A 19,818-nucleotide genomic window follows, 5' to 3' on the forward strand; every position below is an offset into this window, starting at 1 on the left:
AAAATACCAAACAAATTTGTGTTGAAAAATCGAATAAAAATACGTTCCTCATCCTTGGTACATCCTAACTTATTTTCATAAATCTTATTTTTGTTTTTGACTATTTGTCATGAACCCTCCTCGTGAATAAAGCAAAGAAGAAGACACAGAAACGGATAATAAAACCGACGCAGGGTTTCATAACGCAAGGAGACTTGCGTCTGCGGACGAACCTCTGCATTGTACTATTCTATGCTTCTGTTCCATGACAGCAGTTATGAAACAGGAGGAATGGTTTATTGTGGAACGATTGTCGAATGCACCTGAGAAGGAAGCAATGGCTAAACAAGAATAGACAGAGGGAATTTTAAGTTGAAAAAATCTGTTGTAGAAAAGACTAAAGGATCGAAAATCTTCCTAACAAACAAGGAGAAAATACATGCTATTTTGTCGAAACTGGGTAAAGACCTAGAAGCTAAAGCCAAAGTCACTGAATCCTCCATCCCCTCCAGTTTTCCTATACAAACATCGGCCATTTTCTTAATAATTTAATAGATTGGCTTTAAATCGTTATCTTTAATATTTGTAATTTTGTTTCAAATGAGTAGAAGTTATTGTGATTATAGTGTATGAACGGTGTCTTTAGTTGTAAAAATTAACTTATACAAGTAGGATTTCACAATTCTATTATGGAGGAAAATGAGGAAGCTGGCCCTACTGGTAAGTTTTCATGCATATTTTTCAATGGAACGTTATTTTTGTCTTCATTATCTATTTAGTACGAAGAACTCGTTCTGCAAAAGCTGCTAAAACTTCTCCAGTTGTAAAACCAGTAAAGCACAAGCCTGGTCCCTTATCAAGGAGAACTCGCAAAAAAGTTGTTCTCATGGAAGTAGAAGTTTCCGACGAAGACGAGGAAATTCCACAAGAAAATAAATCTACTGTAAGTGATGCTGACGAGAAAAAGGTAGAAGATAAGTTATTGGAGTCTCCAGATGAAAGCAATGATTCCGTTGATCAGAAAAGTATTAATTCTCCATCAGGAAAAAAAACAAAAGTAAGTGACGAAGGTGAAGGAAATCATGACCTGAATGGAAATGGAGGAGACAGCAAAACCACTAATTTGGATGATTCGATAACAGTGGTAATTGATCTTTCAATTAATTGTATGTTTTTTTCATAACCATTTGGATCTAGTTGATAGTGTTATTCACTCTTAAGTATCTAGACTCACAAATTTTAATTTTGTTGTCTTTGTCTTGTCAGAAACCTAAAGTTTTCAAGGGCTTGGTTTTATTGAAAATAGCTACCTACTCTTGATTTCCATATGATCTGATATATAATACTCTATTTGTGAAACTACACAATCACTATAGGCATTAGTAATGCAGTTATCTGAGCAAATAATGAGCCTTATAGGTTTACTAATTAAAAGGTAGCAACGAAATGATTTGGTGAGGTTTTAAGTTTTCTAATTTCTTGAAAGTATAATCATTTTTAACATAGATACTTGGTAAAAGTAAGACTCCAAGTAGACTCAAGCATATGAAAATGATAGAAGGAAACGTGAAACAGATCATTATTTCTCAGAGTTTTCTTTGGCACATGTAAGTGAATCATCTCAAGAAGTTCCAGGCATGTAATAAGGCTATTAATTTATTTGTATATAAATATAAGGTCAGCATTATCTCTTCTTTTACTCGACAAGCCTACGTTAAGACTGTTCAAAAGATTTGTTTGAAGGTAGTTGACAATGTTTCATGGTGTATTTCATCAGTTTGGATTTCCATTGTCTAATACGATATAAATGATTTGAATTACCTGAATCTGTAAAAGAATTAAAAAAGATGAGCTGAAAAAAATAACAATCTCATTAGGCAAAAAAACTGAAATTACAATGAAATAAAATACAAGCAACAACCAAAAAATTAAAAAAAAGGACTATTAACACGAGATGAAAATTAAAAAATCATTAGCAAGAAAAGAAAATTAAAAATTGAAAGATTCCTAACCAAGTTACTTCACAACGTTTCTTTTGTTAGTATCCACAATCGTCTTCGGGTGATAACTGGACTTATTCCTCCGAGATCTGACTATTTATAGGTCATTCGAGTGCTTTCACCTATCCCCTCTTCCCCTTCTCTGCTTCATCAGTTTTAGCGGAAGCCGACCGTTTGGCGGGAGTTGGTCGTGTTCCTCTTGATTAGAGGTTTCCATATGTTGCGTATCTCTACGCTAACTTGGTTAAATGCCAGTATTCTTCCTTGTGGAAGAAGCCACATATATCTTTTCAAGAATTTGTTTTTCCGTTAATCAGCCAACTAACGAGGTCTTACCTTTCAACGTGTGGTTCCTAACACGGGTTGGATGATAGCAAGTGAAAAACGATCGTTCAATCTGCGGTTTGAACCACCAACCAAAACGCTGTTCGATTTGAGTGAGTGAACAAAGCACCCACATTGAACCGATCGGCTACCGACCGTATATATGTTTTCAATAAGCGAAATCAGTTGTTTCAATAAATTTTATCTAATTGATAATTTTTATATTGCAATATTTTTCCAAAGCCAGTGAGAGACAGTTCAGATAGAAAACAACTGATCTGTTACTATTTTTTTAAGATTAAAAACAATATTTTGAATGGTTTATAAATTAATTTACAATACTTCATTTTCCATATGAAAGTTCAAATTTGTTTTGTTAAGGTTTTCAATGATGTTGAAATGCTGGAAGAAGCAGACGTAGAAAGTAACTTAGAGGAGAAAGGTGCCAGTGAGGAAAGTAGGGTAGCCGAAGAGAAAATGAATGTAGATGACGAACAACAACCTGAATCAGCAAAGCTCTCTTCAGAAAAGAAGGAAGTTAAAGTAAAAACATCCTTAAAAGAAAAAGCTCCACTTGAAACACCTGAAAAGAATAAGCCTGAACAATCTAAAACAGAAACATCCGAAGAGGATTATTCTAAGAAAAAAAATGAAACAGATGAAGGAAAAATTAAAGAATCTGTACCCAAAAAAGAAAAAACTACTGAAGAGGGGTCGTTAAATGAGAAAAAATCTGAAACAATAAAAGAAAAAGAAATGAAACACGAGGAGAAAGCAGTTGAAGAAAATAAAAGTGACGTCAAAGATGATAGGATTAATGAAGCATCAAAAACACTTGGGTCAGAGAAAGGTTCTGTTGAAAAAAATGAAACGACAACTAAAATAGGAAAAGAAGAATCTATCACAACTAAAGAAAAACAAAAGGTAACCTCTTCAAAAAAGATTGAAAGTGAGTTCTCACCTGTGGATATCAAATCTGAAGAAGAAACAACTCAAAGTACAAATGAAGAAAAAAAATCTCAAAGTGCAACTGAAGAAAAAAAATCTCAAAGTGCAACTGAAGAAAAACCTAAACATGAGGTTTTGGAGAAAAATATATCCAAGATTTCGGAAGATTCAACTGAAAAATCTAAAAAAGAATTGCTTACTGAAGAAACGCCTAAAGAGGAGCCTAAAACTAGTTCGGATAAAGCAAAAGAAGAAAAGGATTCTGAAATAACCAAAATGGAAGTTGACGAAGTTCCTGATGAAAAACCCGCCTCTGTCGGTCAGAAGACATGTTCAGAGGTTAATCTTGAAGAAAATAAGGATGAAGCACTGAAAATTGCAAACGACACAGAGACAACTAAACCAAAAGAGGAAGAGAAAGAAAGTAAAAAGGCAGATAAGACAATCGAAGAGAAACAAAAAGGTGATCCTGATGCTGAAAATATTTCCGAAGATGAGCTTCCAAGTGTTCAGGCTGCAAAAGTTCCAGAAGCTGAAGAAGTTTCTGATGAAGAATTACCAGGCCCCAAAAGAGCAGAATTACCAGCAGATACAGAGGTTGTTTCAGAAGATGAGCTTCCTAGTGTGAAGAGTGACGGGAAAAAAGAAGGTGTAAAACGTAAACTGGATGCTACAGATTATGATCCTGGCTCCCCTACCTCGGAGAATGAAGCTCCTTCAAAAAAACCTTCTCTTGAACCTGCTGTAGAGAAAGAAAAGGAAGAAAAACCAGCAAAACCAAAAAAATTACCAGAGCTGGATAAATATTGGAAAGCTGTTAATGATGACCCCACCGACTTCACTGGGTGGACCTACTTGTTACAATATGTTGATCAGGAGGTAAGTCATCCTAAATGTACTTGAGTATAATTTTTTCCAATATCTGGCTAATAAATAACAATTTCTTTGTTTCACTTCATTGGACTTACATTAATCTCAACGAAATATTCTCATTAAATTTGAGTTATATTCAAAACATTGTTCTTCAGAGTCATTCGCTGAATATAATTCTATTTCCGGGGATTTCTTGGTTTGGTTGGGGCCAAAAACGCTTTTTTTTCTGTATGTAATATCAGGAATCAAACAACTTGGATTAATTAAGTTGTTGAATCAATATCTATGCAATTAGAAGACTTTTTTGTTGCTGCTCAACTTACATGTGCAAGATTTTAATTTTATGGGTAATTTCATAACTATTAAAAGTTAGCCTTTGTTGACACTGTTTTCTTCAATCTAAGTTACGTGGATTACTTTTTTATCATTATTATAGATTTTCGAAAATAAAGCCCTATTCTATTAAATTGTATTATCTCTTCAACGTTTCAGGAGCCATCCCCTCCTATTTACGCCACTGTTCAGAGAAATGGTTACAGTGTTTTGTTTGTATGCTGAGATTGAACTTAGTTTTGATAGAAACATTATTTGACTTTCAGAATGATATGGAAGCTGCTCGTGAGGCTTACGATGCCTTTTTATCTCATTACCCTTACTGCTATGGGTACTGGCGTAAGTACGCTGATTATGAAAAAAGGAAGGGCAACAAAAAGAAGTGCGAGGAGGTAAGAAAAATTGTTATTACAACTATCAAATATTCGTGGAATGCTTTTAACTTACATATAATTATTTTGCAATTCCTACAGCTCGGCGTTCGTGCGGCAGCTGAAAAAATTCATTATAGTAGTGAATATTATAATTATTGTTATTATTGTAATCTTATTATTTGTATGTTATTTAAGTTGTTTGTTAATATTTACACATCATTATTAGTTTGATATAAATCGAATATGACATGCAAAATGTACTGGGATCGTAAAAAATCAGCGAAAGAGTCCTAGAGGTGATCCTTGAGGCTATCAGCAAGCCAGCGTCGCTGGAAGGGTTTTTAAACCAGATCCAAATGTAAGGAAATAAATAATCATCGTGAAATAGGTTTCATGTAATAATATAAATCCTTGATATAGACAAAATTATACTTTACATAAACTATCTCTTTCAGCACGAAAAAACCAGTTGATGTGTATTTATTAGGTGAACCTTGGTAAGCACTTCAATACACATCATCTGTATTGTTGTTCTCAAATTTCTAATCTAAAATTCTGAAAGGTGTTCGAGAGGGGGCTAAAGGCTATTCCATTGTCCGTCGACTTGTGGATCCATTATCTAACCTATGTAAAATCTACAAGGACCGATGACGAAGAATTTATTAGGTCCCAGTTTGAAAGATCCATTACAGCATGCGGTCTTGAGTTCAGGTCAGACAGGCTTTGGGACTCATTTATCAAATGGGAGGCAGAAGGCAAAAGATTACAGAGAGTAACAGCAATTTATGATAGGTTGTTGGCAACTCCCATTCAAGGCTATACTAGCCATTTTGACAAGTAAGTAAAGGATAAGTAAATTTGATCTCTAATGAAATACCAATTGCATTATGGTATTGCATTTTGGGAAAGATCTCCTTCATAGTATTCTAGTTTTCCAGAAATTTGCTTGAAGATATATATCCAAAATTATTCATGCCGATAACGGCTAACCTTCATTTAAAGATCGTGGGATAAATAAACTTTCTGACAATATTAGAAATTTTGATGTAACTAATGATATACAGTGTCATCCCCAAAGTATGCACCATATGGAAAACTTATTTATTAAGGGTTTTTTGACAAAATGTTATTCTTGATAAAAGTTTGTGCATCCCCTAAAACTAAACATGCACTAACAAAATACACTAAAACACACCTAATATACGAGGAGCCTTCAAATATTTGATTTTGTGACTAGAGTAAAGTACTCTTATTTTGAAAAATTTCGGGAAATGTTATTTGGAAAAGTTGTTCAGCATTGAAAAATACATCTATAGTAAAACCAATAATGATTGAGAGTAAAGCGCGTTGTCATATCTAAATTTTACGTTGCCAGTTTATAGCAGAATCAAAATATAGTAAGCAGTAGAGTTGTAGGTTGTGGCAAATTATAGATAATACACAATACTAGTACGATTAAAAGGTATTATTTATGACAAAAATCAGTAATGAGCTTTTAATGAGTAATACTTATACATTTCCTGATTACTGATCAGTTAAAATTCATTATTTTCTGTATAGTGTTAGATATTTATTACAACTAGTGGCAACGCTGTACGCAACGATATTTCTGTCTTTGTCAGTTTACCGTAACTTCCATCTCATCGTTGCAGTCCTCACTAATGTACTTGCAGCCATGAGCGTATCACTGGTTTGTGAATTGTACGTTTTACAGTTAAGTTAGTCAGCAATCGACGTGTTGTGATAACAATTGGTGAAAATAATAGTGCTAATAAGTGTTTAAGCGTTACATAATTATATTTCTACACCGTTCTCAAACTACTCAAAAAATGGGAGACATGGTCGGGCCTTCCACGTCGAAAAAGGTAAAACGGTCGGAGTCTCGGTCAGTAAGAGAAAAACAAATTGTACTGCGAGTATTTCACTGTCTTGAAAGAGATCATCAGCCACCAAAAGATGACTTTGTGCATATGTGCTGTCATTCTACGTGTGTACCTCCGAATAACCAACCAGGCATTTCTACATCATTAAGTTCCACAATTACAAAAGATAAATTAGTTGATATGTGCTTTGATTATACCGGTGTACCAAAATCATCGATTTACAAAATACTAAGAGAAGCAGAAATTCATGGGGACGTACAAACGCCAAAAACTAGTAGCGGACGAAAAAAAATCACAGTTGATGAAGAAGCCAAAACCAGTATACGCAGAACTATTCACAGTTTCTTTTTCAGAAATGAGCTGCCCACACTACAAACAGTTCTGGAGGCACTTAGCGATCATGAATTGGTCCCAAAAATGGGTAAAGAAACTTTTAGGAAACTTGTACACGAAATGAAATTTACGTACGGAAAAGTTGACAGGAAAAGCATTCTCATTGAACGTCAAGATATAATAGCATGGAGAAGAAACTATCTAAGAAAAATTGACGAATTTCGGAAGCTCAAAAAAAAAATTGTACTTCATGGACAAGACATGGGTTAACCAAGGACATACGGTCAAAAAAGTATGGCAGGATGGTAATATAACAAGTGCACGACAAGCCTTTATTGAAGGTTTGTCAGTTGGGTTAAAACAGCCATCTGGAAAAGGTAGTCGTCTGATAGTTACGCATATAGGAAGCGACAGTGGATTTTTACCAAATGGTGAATTAATATTTAAATCTAAGAAAACAGGCGACTATCATGAAGATATGAATGCGGAGGTGTTTGAAAAATGGTATCATTCAACTTGTGGAACCTGGGTATGTCATCGTCATGAACAATGCCCCATACCATAGTCGACATTTAGAACCATTACCGAAACAATCATGGAAAAAAGCAGCAATTCAAGAATGGTTAATTGATAAGAACATCCAATATAACAAAGATAGTTCAAAGGCAGAACTACTTCAGCTAACAAAATTACACACAAACAAATATAAAAAATTCGCAGTGGATGAAATGGCGTTAAGTCGTAGAATTACAGTTTAAAGGTTACCACCATACCACTGCGAATTAAACCCAATAGAATTAATCTGGGCGCAAGTTAAAGGATATGTGGCACAAGAAAACAGAACATTTAAATTAGTGGACGTGCAACATCACCTACAAGAAGCTATTCGAACTGTTTCTGCAGAAGACTGGAAGAAATGCATGCAGCATGTTTTAAAAGAAGAGCAAAAAATGTGGGACGTAGACAACCATATTGAACACAATATTGAACCAATCATAATTCACTTTGATGATAGCGGTAGCAACAGTGACGAATCTGAGGTTGAAGATTAGACGAAAATTTATACATTTATATTATATCCTATTATCAAAAATTTGTAATTTGTATTTTCTAGTACCCCTGACGATGAGTTTAAGTTACTCGAAAGCTTGAGAATAGTTATAAAGAGTTCACTTATCAATTGCTGCAACCCAATAGTGAAAAAAAGTTATATATATATATATATAAATATATATATATATATATATATATATATATATATATATATATATATATATATATATATATATATATATATATATATATTGTGTTTATATATATATATATATATATATATATATATAAACACAATATATATATATATATATATATATATATATATTGTGTTTATATATATATATATATATATATATATATATATATTGTGTTTATATATATATATATATATATATATATATATATATATATATATATATATATATATATTGTGTTTATATATATATATATATATATATATATATATATATATATTGTGTTTATATATATATATATATATATATATATATATATATATATATTGTGTTTTTTATTAATATTGTTAATTTATTTGGTACCTACTATATCATAAGGCCCACCTAATGACTACAAAGTTTTTGGTGCAAAGTTATTTTTATTTTCTGTTAAGTCAAAATTATATGGTATTGTAACAACAACTCGATATTCAATAATATCGAATCACAAAACATCAAAATAAAATAGGCATTTAGGAACAACTTCATTGATTTTGGAGAATTATTTTGGACAAGAAAATCAATGAGTTTGTTCCGAAATACCTAGTTTATTTTGATTTTTTGTGATTTGATATCATTGAATATTAAGTTCTCGTCACAATACTGTATAATTTTGAGTACATTTCGGTGTTAACAAAAAATAAAAATAACTTAGCACCAAAAACTTTGAAAATTATTTTACTCTTCAAAAAAAATTACCAGATGGTCATGATTTCAAATCTAGATGTATTTTTTAATGCTGAACAACTTATCTAAATAACATTTCCCGAGATTTTCCAAAATAAGGGTATTTTACTCTTGTCTCAAAATAAAATATTTGAAGGCTCCTCGTATATTACGTGTTTTTTACTGTATTTTGTTGGTGCATGTTTAGTTTTGGGGAATGCACAAACTTTCATCAAGAATAACTTTTTGTCGAAAAATCCTTAATAAATAAGTTTTCCATATGGTGCATACTTTGGGGATGACACTGTATATTATAAAAACTATCACAAAAATATTAAACTTCCAAAGACCGAAAACAGTCAATGTTGGACCTTGTCCTTCTAGCAGACCGTGGTGGGGGACTCATGTTTATCTTTGACAGGCAAGATTTGAGTTTGTTGTGTTCATTTATATTCGTGTTTTTCTGATGAGTCCAGTGATAAATTTAATGAATATGAATAAATGTGAATTGGTCTTGAGGTCCATATTTAAAAGTTAAAAATTGAGGGTGTCTCAAGACAGATGACACCCTGTATGAAAATTATCTAATCATTTTCTGATAGTACAATGCAAATAAAGAAGATTAAGGGAAAAATAGAATTTTATAATTTTCAATTTTCCCTTCATATTTGCGGAACCAAAAAAACCAGAGTTGATTTTTTGCTATCATTCAATAGTTCAAGAGCTTCACATGCATAGACTGGAATTTGATGAATACCTATCTAAATGACATAAATCCTCATCATTTCCTCAGTCAGTGTGCAGGCAACATATTATTAATGTCTGAACAGAACTATTGTTCATGGTGTGTAGGCTTTCACGGCCAGTGTCATAATAAATTGTCGGATATTTCCAGATTTATTAGCTGTGGTTTGAAAAAAGGATTTTACCAATTATGTACGATTACAAACGCACCATACCACTGAATAATTTTGATCTGATTTAGAAGTTACTGTTACATTATTTCTCTCATTATAAAATACAGACGAACTTGAAAGTGCCAACACACATACTTCATAAAGTTCTCATGTTCTATATTTTTAATAATTATGTAATTTTTTTTCAGTTTTCAAGAGCATGTTGCATCTAACCCACCAAATAAAGTCATCGAAGTGGACGAATTTTTGGCCCTCCGCAAAGAAGTGAAGCACATGTTGAAACACGATGTAACTACTGATACTCCAGCTGATGATGGGGATTCACCTCCTGGCGATGAAGACCAAAATAAAGTGGTCAGTACTGATGAAGAGACCAAGTCTATCAGAGAAAGAATTGTTTCCATTAGGAGAAAAGTTCATAAGGCCACTGTAAATGCAGTGACAGCTAGATGGAACTATGAAGAAGGGGTAAGAATAACCTCATATTACATGTGTATTAATGTTATTCAAGATATTATACTTCATTTCATGTTTCGTCATATATATAAATTAATGCTAACTAGGCAGCTATAGTACATTGATATTCGCAAACAACATAAAATATTGCCATTGTTTTAGTTGAGGAATTTTCATTTAAAAAGTTATGAGTATTCAAGTATGAAATAAAACTTGATGTGTTTCATACAAAAAAAAATTGGAAGATATTTTTATAAAAATGAAAAATCCAACCTCCAACAAAAAATTAAATTTTCTTCTTTAATAATGCCTTTAATATTGCCTTACCTTTCCACACAAAATATAAAAACTATTTCAAAATATGTTCAAAGACATTTCCGTTAACGTCCAGGCATTTGTTAACTCGCTTCTTCAAATTGTTATTTACAGCATTGATTCTTGAGGTGCGAAATAATTATGATTTCAATAAATGTAGTTCAAAAATGTATTTGAAATGCCTTCCAAATAAAATTCAGTATTGGTTTCATATCGAGTAGCTTTCAGTTGAACATTATTTCATTGCTTTAATGATGATTTTGCTATAAGGTTGCTTGATGTATGTGAGCAAAAGGCAACTCTGAATTCATTTGCAGACAATGCAAGGGCCATCTGAAACACCTACAAAATTATAGAAAAGGTTTCATTTTGTAGAACTTTGTTGAATTATATTTCATTTACAGATAAAACGTCCTTATTTTCATGTGAAACCCTTAGAAAGATGCCAGTTAAAGAACTGGCAAGACTATTTGGATTATGAGACTGAGCAAGGAGATAGAGTAAGAATCATTGTACTGTTTGAGAGATGTCTCATAGCCTGCGCTCTATATGAAGAATTCTGGTTGAAGGTGAGATTTTACTTCAATTAATTTCTCGTATGACTTATATTTTCAATTTCAGTTTGTGCATTACTTGGAGGGTCTCAAAGATAAAGAAATGCAGCCGAAAATAAGAGATGTATATGAACGAGCTTGTACCATTCACCACTTAAAGAAACCCAATCTTCATTTGCAATGGGCTCTGTTTGAGGAAGAGGCAGAGAACCCAAACCGTGCAGCTGAAGTTCTGGTCAATTTGGAAAAGTCTGTGCCTAATATTCTACAAATTGCCTACCGAAGGATTAATCTAGAGCGTCGACGATCAGATTATGAGAAGTGTTGTCAACTTTATGAACACTACATAAACAACTCTAAGAACAAAATGATTAGCAGCAACATCGCCATTAAGTATTCCAGGTTTTGTTTTAGAGTCATAAAAGACATTACAAAAGCTCAGGAGGTATTGAAATCGGCCATCACCAAAGATCCCAACAATCCTAGGTTGTATTTGCAACTCATCGATCTTGCTCTCCAGAAAGAAAATGTCTCTCAGTCAGAGGTCTTAGAAGTGATTGACTCGTTTTTGGATAAAGATAGTACAGACATAGAACAAAAGGTTCTCTTTGCTCAAAGAAAATTGGAATTCGTAGAGGACTTTGGGTGTGATGTACAATCAGTGCAGCTTGCTTATGATCAGTATCAGAAGGTCCTTAAGCAAGGCAAGGAGAGTATTAAAAAGAAGGAAACGAAAAGGTATGTGAAAGTTTTCTTATCTATCATGAAATTTGACACAATTTAAGTGATACTGCAAATAATATCAATTATTGATAATAATAGTTACATGATTCTAAACTCTTGTTGATAATTTTGAGTCCTTGATTTTTTTTTGAAGTGATTGAAAACTTTGTTTCACAATTAGGCAGCATTATTTATGATGTGGTGATGGTACACTCCATTGATCACTGGTTCAATTCCGATACCGTTGATTTTATGTCTCAGTTTGAATGCAGATTTGATCTGCCTGAGAACTTGATGTGTAACTCATGTACAGAGTCATCCCCGAAGTATACACCATATGGGAAACTTATTTATTAAGGGTTTTTAGACAAAAAGTTATTCTTGATGAAAGTTTGTGCATCCCCTGAAACTAAATATGCACCAACAAAATACAGTAAATTACACATAATATACGAGGATCCTTCAAATATTTGATTTTGTGAATAGAATAAAGTACTCTTATTTTGAAAAATTTCGCTAAATGTTATTTGGAAAAGTTGTTCAGCATTGAAAAATACATTTAGATTTGAAATCATGGCCATCTGAGTGAAGATTTATTTTTTTACCCATTTTTTTTAAATGAGGACTACGAAAAAAAATTGTTAATATGATAAATAGACAGCATCCTGTATACGAAGGTTTATTATAAAAGCCTGTAATACGAATTACACAACTATTGTGTTAACCATGGTCAATTTGTTTGATGAGTGATATAATTTCAAAGTTTTTGGTGCAAAGTTTTAAATTGAACCTTCAGAAAATCAATGGGTTTGTTCCGAAATACCCATTTTATTTTTATGTTTGTGATTTAATATTATTGAATATTAAGTTTTTGTTAGAATACAGTATAATTTTGATTAATATTCGGTGTTAACAAAAAGTAAAAACAATTTTGCACCAAAAACTTTGAAAACTATTTCACTCTCCAAAAATTGATCATATTTAACACCATAGTTGTGTAATTCGTAATATTACAGACTTTCAAGATCTGTTAATCAGCTGTCGCCCCCATACGAACGACAACTCTCAAAAGTTGAGAACTTGTGCGAGCTAAGGACTAACGAGGTCTTACCTTTTAACGTGTGATTCCTAACACGGTAAGTTAAACCGTAATATACAGGATGCTGTCTATTCATCGTTTTAGCGAATTTTTTTTTGCATTCCCATTTTAAAAAATGGGTAAAAAAATCAAACTTCCTTCAGATGACCATGACTCGAAATCTAGATGTATTTTTTGATGCTGAACAACTTTTCTAAAAAACATTTTCCGAGATTTTTCAAAATAAGAGTACTTTACTCTTGTCTCAAAACAAATACTTGGAGGCTCCTCGTATATTACTTGTGTTTTACTGTATTTTGTTGGTGCATGTTTAGTTTTAGGGGATGCACAAACTTTTATCAAAAATAACATTTTGTCGAAAAACCCTTAATAAATAAGTTTCCCATATGGTGCATACTTTGGGGATGACACTGTATATCTTGCTCTAAGCAGTAGACCTAGTTTCACTTGTTTTATTTCAAAAATAAAATTGGCACGTAACTTGGAGAATATGGAAGGAAAGAAATTCTCTGAGTAAATCCAATGCTTCAGAAGAGAGCCTCAAAGAAGTGGTTCAGTATATGGGGATCTGACGACATCACCAGATGTATGGACTGTGTATGCAGTGTAAAAGTTCAATTATTTTTTGGTTGTTTATATTCACATGCTTATGAGAGAAAAGAAAATCCCCGAAAAATTTGTATTGTATAGTCGAAGTAACCGATATAGTAATCTTAAAAGGGTCGGCGAAGTCAAAGGCCAAAAAACCAATACAAAGGAATTATGCCGCAACGAATAAGTCCACGTGGACTGAAGACTTGACGGTTCGTATTGGATAATTTTTACTAACCGAGTTTTATGATTGACTGAAGAGTCATAAAATTAAATTTGAAATCATGTTACGGTGACCAATAGAATGTAGCGATGAGTACAGCCATTGTGTGTGTGTGTTATTAAAGGGGAACTGCTGGAAGAGGGGGCACTAGATCTTTTACTTGAACTATACACGGGTGTATTTATTCGACCCAAAATGCACCGAACAAATTGTAACTTAACAAAAATGAAAGAAAATTAGCTTTATGTGTAGAAAGGACTTTGTGAAATGAACTTGTTTTTTGCGTGGTAAAAGTAACAGTCAAAAGTGGCATAGCTAATGTGAAATCTTATAAGAAATATAATGAGGTTTTACAAAAGAGTTGGATCACTTTTTTTCAATTGTGTTGACAAGAGATTTGTTTATGCGATAGAGCTGACTCGGAAACTAATGATTTTCATATTCAATGTTGACTGTGAGGCTTTGTGTTAGCATATCCTGATGACGCTAATTTGGTGAACGAAACACACGTGGAGACAGTATTTTTGTTCAGGTGTGGGAAATGTTTTGATAGATTAATCTTATGTAAGAGGTTCTAATTGTACCGATATGGATAGTTGGTTTGTTGGAGTGAAACAAATTCACTTTAAATAACTCGCATAAGTACTGTTTCATGCTATCCTCTGGTGGATTGGTTTGGAAATATTTCAGATAGAGTTATTCTTAATGTTTTAATTGTGAAACAAACAAGGTACTGAACACTTAACAATCACATATATGTTTTCAATGCAGTTTATGTTGTTCAGTAATTTTTCATATACCTATCTCCACTTTTATAAATTTTTGAAAAATTATCAATATTTATAAATAATTTTCTACCACTTTCAGTGAATCTACTGCACCCAGCAAGAAAGAGAAACCTACAGCACAATCATCTTCCCAGTCGAGTACCTACAATTATGGAGCTTATGGAAACTCTGCAACGCAGCCTGCCTATCCATATTCTGGTTCTCAACAGCAGGGACAGAATTACTATCAGCAGTATGGTCAAAGTGGTGACCAATACCAATATCAGAACTGGCAATACCCTCAAGGAGGATACGGAGGATATAACCAGTGGGGTAGTTATGGTGGGGGATACGGGTATTAAATGTCTGTTTTCTATATTGCTGTTTAATTCAGATATTTTTTGTAAGTGTAACTCAATACTTCTTTATTGAAACACATATTTTCGTTGAACAAATATTTTGTTTTGTTTTTTTGGAAAAAATTATTCTGAATATTTTACATGAACACAAAAGGACAATTTTAAACAGTCACAAAATTTGTGTATTTAACTATTGTTTTTTTTAATTTATGATTGATTACTTGTAAATTTTCAAAGAATAAAAAAATTCTAATCAAATGTACACTTACAGAAACTCTATGAGAGCAAATGTCATTGGAATATTTCTGAGAAAGGTTGAATGTTTTTTATATAATTGAGTTTCGTAATTAACTTTAATTGTTAAGACACTTTTATGTAATTAGTAGCAGAATATGAAAATACATTTAGTAGTATAAAATATAGTTTAATTTTTCTTTGGGTGATATAAACAATATAACTTTATCAGACAATTACTCGATAATCGGTCCCTGGCAAACAGAACAAAACTATGGTGATGTTTTCATTTTTTCGTTCAATTTTCAAGCCATGGATTACATCACAAATTTGGTAGAGGTATTTCTTATGCTTTGAATTCCTGAAAAACAACAAATGATTATAATAGGCTGTTTATCATAAATTAAAAAGATGTCTATTTATTCAGTTGGAAAACTCACTTTATACAGAATAGCATCACATACATATGTATTAGGTTGTACTGTATAGGACTATCTTTTAAACACATTGTAATCTTAACATCCATATAAATCAAGTAGTACAAACGCACATATGTGATACGAACGACGAAAAGTTTTTTATGATGGTGTTGTTATAGTATCAACATAGACATTGCACGAAAATCTTCAATAATTAAAGGAATTAATTAAATAAAAATTGATGAAAATATTATTACAATAAACTCGATTTTTCCAAAGTTGAAGATAAAACTCCCACCATCAGAAGAAATATATTCAATTCCTTGCTATAACTGAGAGTAAACATGTCTAGCCTATCATCTCAAGGAACAATTTGTTCAGGCCAGTCTTCCATTACCTATTACTTCACCAAAGTTTTCATTTTCACTAGTTTCAAAAATGTCAATACCAAGTATATCAAAATACAAACCATTTGTTTAAATTAATTCTTTCATAAATATTTATAGATATACTCCAAAAAATTACCGAGCTCCTCAGACTCTGCTCCATTTCATAGTTTTTTACTTTAATTACTCACTTTTCTATAAAATATTCAACTGACTTTTGAAAATCTGCATCAGACTGATATTCCAGTTGACATGATAGCATTTTCATCACATTTATATCAATAAATAATCCCAAAGCTACAACCAATCCATTTAATTTTTGGAGAACACCTTCCAGCACTGAACTGATCTGAAAAAAAATAAATGTACAAATACTATGTATCAAGGTGATGACAGTCATCACCCGAATACGATTGTGGATACTAACAATCAAAACTTCGTGAAGTAACTTGGCTAGAAATATTTTAATTTATTTTTTATTTAATTTTAATTGTTCAGTTTTTGCCTAATTTTTATTTTATTGTAATTTCTTTTCAGGGTTTTTTTGCTTAAATTTTAATTTTCATTTATTTTAGAGATTTCAAATCATATATTAGAAAATGGAAGTCTGAACAAATGAAATTCTTAGCAATACATTGATTAATGTAGCCGTTACTATGTGGTAGGAGATCATGAAATTTTCATTTCTCTTTTCATCATGAAATTCTTAGCTCTTTTTTATAGGCAAAACTATTGAATGCCACGAGTTACTGTTACTAATAAATAGAACATTACTCTTTGTGAAAAATACTTTGAATTTAAGCAGTAACTTATTGGGGTAAATTAAAAAGTTTGCCCTTTCTACATGTGTATGAAGTTTTTCATTACAATCGTTATTTTATACAGTGAAAATCAAGATCTTACATTATAAAATAGGTCAATATATACCTTCTTCATTGAGAATAGTTTTTTAATTCCAAAATGTGCAAATTAGTTTCAGACTTATGGCTACATGAGTCATTTTTTTCCAAAAAAGTATACAATAAAAATTCAAACCATTATACTAATTTTTAAAATAAAAATGTTATTGAATTAAAAAAAAATGTCTGAACGTAAGATATCACATAAAATCATTGGTAAAAAACGTATCACAGTCACTGTACCAAATACTTCCCGAGAGCTGATTTGAAGACCTAAATTCTGAGCAGTTTCATATTACTCGGTAAATTATTATACAATATTACCCCTACCAGAGAGTATTCTTCTGTAATATGCATGAGTCCTGCTAATATTTTCAAGTTACTTTTACTTCTGGCGCTATAATTATTCAGTTGCTTCAAATGTGCAAAATTTTATGGTTTTAGTGAATGTTACCGGACATGTTATGAATGAAAACTTCATGTGTGTGCGTCAAACTTGTAGTACAGGATCCCGCCGCAAAATCACTACGTTCATAGCGTTGTTAATTAAAGTCAAATTTTTACATACATTTATTAATAGGAAAGTACATTTATGACAGGTTACCAGTCAAAAAGTGGCCGCCAATATTTTTATAATCAAACTACTAAAATATTTCATGGAGTAAGAACCGGGTCAATCCCTCTACAAAACCCTTCATCACTTGGAAGGATCGATTACAGCTTGAAAAATGGTTCTGAAGCAGATTCTTTGAAACATGTTCTCCCTAATTAATCAGTAGACAATTGTCCTGAAAATCTTGTGAAAAAAATTGGATTGGATAATTTAGGAAACACTAGCTACATGAATAGCATTTTACAAGTATTGTTCATGACGAGCTTTTAACGATGAACGAGAACAAGAATGTTTTCTATTTATTCACCAAACTCAAACGCCTGTTCATACAGCTACAGTTTCGTAAGAATTTATCATCTCCAAATACGCAAGTTGCACGGATACGTATTAAGCATTTTACCTTAGTAAGGTGACTAGAGGAAAGTTGCAACTCAGCATATGAATCTTTATAAATATTGAGGGAGGTCAAGATCAACAGAAAGTATTGAGAAATTCATTCAGTATTCATTGATCACTCTTCAGAAATGGTTCCAGAGCATTTTAAGAATGCAGCACATCTTCTTTTCATCGTTCCTGCTGGATAGCAGTATAATATAAGTTTTTTTGTTTTTCTTTTTATCTTTCTTAACTATTTTATTAACTACTCTTAGCGTAATTTTTTCGTTTTCATCATAATAAATATTTCATTCAGTTTTAAATGAGTTCTTTCATTATTTGGATGAAAGAGGGTTGGTTGAAACAGCGATAAGTCCTCTCGTGATGAGCAAAGCAAGTACTGAGTTGCGACAATACAATAAAACTCTTACATTTATTCTTCAAAATCCAATCTGAAATGTTATTAATATTCTTTTATTGATATGTGCAGTTTCGGACTGTTTGGACTGAAGACAATCTATATATTTCAGAACTGACCGTAAATCATTGATGAAAGTTATGAACAGAAATGGACCTAGATTCGATCCTTGTGGTACACCTGACCTAGCTGGAAATTTATATGAAAATTTTCAGTTATATTTGACAAATTTCATATTTACTCAATTATTATGAAATTTGTTTTCAAATTTCTTATACTTCATTTGGTTTCCTCGATATAGCCATTGTAAGTACATAGATACATATAGATGGAGCTGAAGAAAGATTACTTCAGTCATGTGAGTCGAAGCACACTCGCTTTTTTTAATTAAAAATATTTGCGGACACATTTTAACTGGCACCCTGTCGTAAATGTATTCTCCTATTCACAATTGTATGTAAAAATCTGAGTTTGGTTAACTACGCTATGGACGTAGTGATTCTGCAGCGGGATCCTAGACTATTGTCTGATATGTTGCGAGAAAATATTCACAATATTGTATGGTTTCTAGAGAAGGCCAATTGAATAACGACAAGGACCAGTAGCGGCTTCAATTTATTATAAGAAGTTTTACTTCGAACCAGATAATTTATTGATGAGTTACATATAACTGGTAGGTATTTCACCACTCTAAAAATTATCAGTGTGAGAAATTCCCAGATAAGTTGTTTATATACAGACCGAGATCTGTTTTTCAAATAACACATTGAAGGACAGTGTCTGCAAGGGTTGTCCATCAATGTTATCAGTAAGTAATTTGGTTATTGAGAGGTAATTTATAGTATTTCACCCATTCACTAGCTAACCTGGATCACCTTTATCGTAAGTTTTGTTTGTTGGTTATTTACTAGCTAATAAAGCAGTGGAGGAATTGAGTTAATGTAAATTAGAAACAGCGTTGGATCAAGAATAGAGCCTTATGAAATATGTTATACGAGCCATTGGGCTTGAAGACTCCCACAATATTAAGTTCTACTTTTCAAATAGCCTCCAAATCATAGCAATATTTGTCAATTTGTAACAGTATCTTTTAGTATAGTTATAGTTGGGTTCAAAATTTTTCATAGGTTGAGTTACTTGTTACTTGAATACGTTATGGATTTTTATCAAGTATCTTCCAATTTCATCACACCTTAATTATTTTTCAATTATCTCAATAAGATGTTGAAAACGAAGAAAAAATTAGTAATGAGACAGAATTTTCACTTGGAGCCACCAATAGAGAGGTCTTAAATATTCTTTATTATTTCATTGGACTGTTTCAGTTAAATACAACTTTTTTTATGACTTTTGTTCCGATTCCAAGTTTGACTCCGATAAATCAAATTGAAAATCTCCAACTAAGGTTCCAGTAAATAGTTAAATTTTTAGGAAAAGTACATTGACCAAGAAGAAGTACAATGGTTTG

The 19,818-nt window shown here is 32.1% G+C and overlaps 2 protein-coding genes across 5 annotated transcripts in view; one reads left to right on the plus strand and one right to left on the minus strand.

Annotated features, from left to right (window-relative positions):
• The first annotated feature begins 341 nt into the window (after positions 1–341).
• Positions 342–15,424, plus strand: Prp39 (pre-mRNA processing factor 39). Of its 2 annotated transcripts, none has more exons than XM_023163953.2 (9): positions 342–699; positions 759–1,036; positions 2,685–4,130; positions 4,724–4,849; positions 5,394–5,668; positions 10,108–10,387; positions 11,095–11,259; positions 11,312–11,982; positions 14,748–15,424. In XM_023163953.2, exons 1-9 carry the CDS (start codon positions 669–671, stop codon positions 15,007–15,009), a joined length of 3,534 nt encoding a protein of 1,177 aa, XP_023019721.2. In that variant the 5' UTR covers positions 342–668; the 3' UTR covers positions 15,010–15,424. The 2 variants fall into 2 exon arrangements, with proteins under 2 accessions (XP_023019721.2, XP_023019720.2); XM_023163952.2 differs by having other exon boundaries at positions 347–699; positions 759–1,123.
• Positions 15,410–19,818, minus strand: part of Gcn2 (eukaryotic translation initiation factor 2 alpha kinase Gcn2) — a 45,419-nt gene continuing 41,010 nt past the window's right edge. For 2 of the 3 annotated variants that reach the window (XM_074180548.1, XM_074180550.1), the window contains 2 exons: positions 16,237–16,394; positions 15,410–15,601 (listed from right to left, as the gene is read on the minus strand). In XM_074180548.1, the coding sequence (XP_074036649.1) occupies positions 15,469–15,601; positions 16,237–16,394 (291 nt within the window). In that variant the 3' untranslated portion in view covers positions 15,410–15,468. The remainder of the gene's footprint in view (positions 15,602–16,236; positions 16,395–19,818) is intronic. The other variant, XM_074180549.1, reaches the window with a different exon arrangement.

The sequence above is a fragment of the Leptinotarsa decemlineata genome, unplaced genomic scaffold (genome assembly GCF_025532065.1).
Source record: "Leptinotarsa decemlineata unplaced genomic scaffold, Ldec_3_MD MMD2_tig00026299_RagTag_RagTag, whole genome shotgun sequence".
Classification (NCBI taxonomy): Eukaryota; Metazoa; Arthropoda; class Insecta; order Coleoptera; family Chrysomelidae; genus Leptinotarsa; species Leptinotarsa decemlineata.

Bases quoted from the DNA above. Each gene is read 5' to 3' on its own strand.
- Prp39 (XM_023163952.2), top strand. From the start codon at position 669: ATGGAGGAAAATGAGGAAGCTGGCCCTACTG. The intron at 10,388-11,094 runs GTAAGAATAACC...TTTCATTTACAG, and splicing joins GATGGAACTATGAAGAAGGG to ATAAAACGTCCTTATTTTCA. The intron at 11,260-11,311 runs GTGAGATTTTAC...TTTCAATTTCAG, and splicing joins ATGAAGAATTCTGGTTGAAG to TTTGTGCATTACTTGGAGGG.